The sequence below is a fragment of the Sinocyclocheilus grahami genome, unplaced genomic scaffold, assembly GCF_001515645.1.
Source record: "Sinocyclocheilus grahami isolate Dianchi unplaced genomic scaffold, SAMN03320097.WGS_v1.1 scaffold378.1, whole genome shotgun sequence".
Taxonomy (NCBI): domain Eukaryota; kingdom Metazoa; phylum Chordata; class Actinopteri; order Cypriniformes; family Cyprinidae; genus Sinocyclocheilus; species Sinocyclocheilus grahami.
The window spans coordinates 1475444-1479335 of NW_015505557.1; the positions used below are offsets into that span (position 1 = coordinate 1475444).

Sequence of the window (3892 nt, forward strand, 5' to 3'; positions counted from 1 at the left end):
GAGGGTGGAAGAGATGTGATGTATCGCCTGAAGGGATAGACACATCACAATGGCAATCTGAAGTCATTATGATACAATTACAAGGCTGTGAGATCCTGGCAGTCTCCACTGTCTCTAATCCTGCTGTGCTCAAGTGCAGCGAGCGTCTGAGGGCATGACAAAGCCTAGCTGTGACTCACAGTCTGGCCTACATCCTGAGCCTAAAGTGGCGACGTGTTTACCAGTCACATACTGGTGGCGTTACGTAATAAGTGATGTGTGAAAGCCACGCGACAGTTCTCACCTGCACCGCCTCCCAGCCCCACTGTCTGTATTTGGGGTCGTGGGTGAACCTCCACATGTACATGTATGTCTCAATGACCTCCGGCCTCAGGATGAAGTACTTCTCGTTTTGCCGTGTGGCGATGGCTTCTACGCCGCCGTCGAAACGGAAGGCCTCGGGACCCAGCTTCATACCTGAAACACACATGCTGTCAAATTCATCGCTTAAACGTCCATGTTGACAATGGATTATGGGATTACACTGTTCCTGAGATGAAGAGAAACAGTATTTGGATGTGGATTAGGGGCTGTGGCATAATCTGGACCTCTGATAATCTGTGTCTGCTAAAAATACCTAAGCATTATGAACAGGCCGGCGATGACTGTGTATGTGTGTGTTTAATAAGGGATTTGAGCGTGTGTGTGTGTTCAGGGTTAACAGCAATGAATTTAGGGAATCTCTACATTGGCAATGTGACTATTATAGATAGGATAGTTCACTTATGGGTGAGCACTTTATAATTCTCACTAGAGACTATTATACTAGCACTGAACAGAGTCAGCAAAACAAACTACTGGACTAGTAAAGCAACAAATGTGGAAACAGCACAGATGTGGAAAAATGCATCACATTCTCTGTATTTAAGGCATGCTGGACAAACACAAAAATGTTCTGCAAAAACAGTGTATAAAACTATAATTCAAACATTTCATAATTAATATTTTTAATATTTAATACTTACATACACTATTTTGCTTTCACATTTTTCCACAAAAATGTCACTACTGTAATGTTTATAGAAGTAAATAAATGTGAATTTTATTGTGTTATTGCCTCATGATAAATCACTTGTTGTTTTCCTAATTTTTTGTAAGTATTTTTTGCATAAAAGTGTCTGTTAAACGAATAAATGAACAAAAATAAGCTGTTTACTTGTGAATAAATCAATTAGTAAATAAATAAATAAATACACACATCTCGTTTTCATTACCGTAATGCATCTCAAAATATCTGCATCATTTTTATGTTACCTTTAAGAGCTTTTGATTTACTTTGGTTATTCTCATCAATCTCAATGTAATTTTCATTACTGTTGCACAGCAATTTGCATTAAAAAAAATGTAATCCGTAAATAATTTTCAACTGAAATACAATACTTAATTACACAATAATACAAATAATAATAAAAATGTTATATATCTGAATCGGTGGGCAAGGGGTGAAAAATAAAAAAGGTACAAAAATAGGCTTGTTTTTCTTTCCACAAAACATTATTTCTTTTTTGCTGTAAATGTTTAACGTTTTTGTTTCAACATTTTCAAAGCAGTTCTCCCACTCACTTGTTCGGGTGTAAGACTCGTGACATGTGCGGGCGATCTCAGCCGCCAGTTCCATCTGGTGACCCGTCTTATCATCGGGGGCTCCGTCCGCCCCTAAAGCGATCATACCACCGGCGAAGCAGGTCAGGTGACCCATCTTATGCTCCAGGAGTCCACCTTTCCATTCAGCGATATACGTCAACCCTCCGCTTGACTTACGGATCAAATTCTTCTCAATCGCCTGCACGCAGAACAAAAAATTAAAACAAGAGATCACTTTAACTGGTTTTTAATGTCAATTTCTTCTTATTCATACTGTGTGGGTTAAAAGGAACTTTGTCCTTGTTTGCCTAACACAAAGAGAGACAATTCAAGGCTTCAGAGTGATTTCTTTCTCTCAAAAGCATCATCCGAACTGTTCCTGGCCCGAAGTAAGTTAGATCATAGCAGAGATCAGGGTCACAGCTGTGTGCCAGCGTTTTGTATTTACAGAAGCGTCGCACACATGGTAAAATTAGATTCTTATCTGTCTGGAAAAAGGCCTCTGTGTATTTGAATGGAAAACTGGAGATGTTCATCACCATGATACCAAAGGAAAATAAGAATAAGTAAAGCGTTTGACTCTCTCTTTTTTTCTTACATCACTCTCTTTGTTCTTCTATTTCATCATAAATATGGCACCAGTTTTGTGGAGAAACTAAAAGTAGCAACAGAACTAGCATATCCTTTTTTTCAGTATCTTGAATACAATAATGTACTGATGTAGTGATTATGGTAACAAGTAGCGGCATAGATGCTTGTTTTGTGTAACTGCATTACAGAGTAAGATGAGTAAATAATCAAACATCTCCTAGAATGTGCTCTCCGATTCAAGCATTCGATTCTGGAGCTTATATCACTCTGAAGGGTTTATACTGCGATCATGACAGACAGTGCATTACCCTGTGTATTACTACTGTGCCCATGTACATATCAACGGACATAAAAATATTGATTTGAGTTCAAATTATTTTATTATCCAAAATAAAAAGAGTGCAGAATGATACATGAAACCAAAGTAGACCACAGCTACTGGAGTAACTACTCTCCTGCAATAGAACAGGGAAAAATACATCACTATTGTAAGGTGGGTTTGGCAAGCCTAAGCCTTATAACCTTAAAAATGTCTCTGAATCCAGATTTTTTTTTTTAAGTGAAAATGTCCAGATTCACCTCAAAGTTTTTGCATACAAATAAATTGTATAACTAAAAAAGTAATGAAAGCAAAAATGTAAGTAAAAATTTAAATCAGTGCTGTTATTGTTAATTAAAAATAAAGCTATTAAAAAAATCATTTTTGTAACTAAATTAAAACTGAAAAGATATAGTAATTACTACAGCAGTATATTAAATAATAAAACATCAATTAAAAATAAATTAAATAATAAAAAAATTAATTCAAAGAACTACAGTACCAAGACATATACATTACTTATATATAAATAATTGTAGATTATATAATGCATATTTATAAATAATTTAAATAATATTTCTAAAATGTAAAATATTTTTTTTCCAAATGACATTGAGGATTGGTAGACTTTTTCAAGCTTACCATAATATAGGAAATAATATAAGAAATCAACTGCCTGAATGCCAGTTTGTAGCTTGTAAAGCAACTTCCCCAACAATGTTTGCAACAAAAATTTAAACTTTTGTATTTAGCATTGCTCTAACAAACTGAACTCAATCTGCCTCGATTCGTCAACAGTCACTGCCGTAACGTCCTTATGTTTCCCAACGGTGCAAATAATCGAATGCTACAGCTGAGAGGTGTGGATGGAAGGAGGTGATTGAGCAGCCTATCCACGGTTAGTGAGATAAATTAGGTGAAATCAGGTGGTACCGAGTGAGTTAAAGGCCTGAAAAAGAGCTTTCTGTAGTGGTAATGAATGCCTGGGTAAAATGGTGGACAGAATGGCCGTTCTCTGAAGGTGACCGTCATAATGCACTTTTCTTTAGCTGGATGATTGGCCTGGAGTTCAAAGTGTGTGTGTGTGTGTTCGAGTGACTCCAGGGAGGCACCCAGACAGACAGCCAGAGGGACAGCATTATCTTAGGCAGGTTGTGATGGTCCTCTCTAATGAAAGTGAGGATTGAGTTTGTGGTCTGTAACAATCAGTCTGCACCAGCTTTCCAAAGCTCTCACGGACGGCGCTGATGGCAGCTTACACACACACACACACACACACACACACACACACACACACACACACACACACACACCCTTTACTTCCCTACAGTTAGACACTAAAAACAACAACTCCAACAC

At 37.4% G+C, this 3892-nt stretch overlaps 1 protein-coding gene across 1 annotated transcript in view; it reads right to left on the reverse strand.

Moving 5' to 3' along the window:
- LOC107549685 (mannosyl-oligosaccharide 1,2-alpha-mannosidase IA-like) overlaps window positions 1-3892 on the reverse strand; it is a 37401-nt gene that overhangs the window by 7570 nt on the left and 25939 nt on the right. The window contains exons 6-7 of the mRNA XM_016230860.1: window positions 1603-1822; window positions 284-456 (exon numbers count right to left, since the gene is read on the reverse strand). Coding sequence (XP_016086346.1) covers window positions 284-456; window positions 1603-1822 — 393 coding nt within the window. The remainder of the gene's footprint in view (window positions 1-283; window positions 457-1602; window positions 1823-3892) is intronic.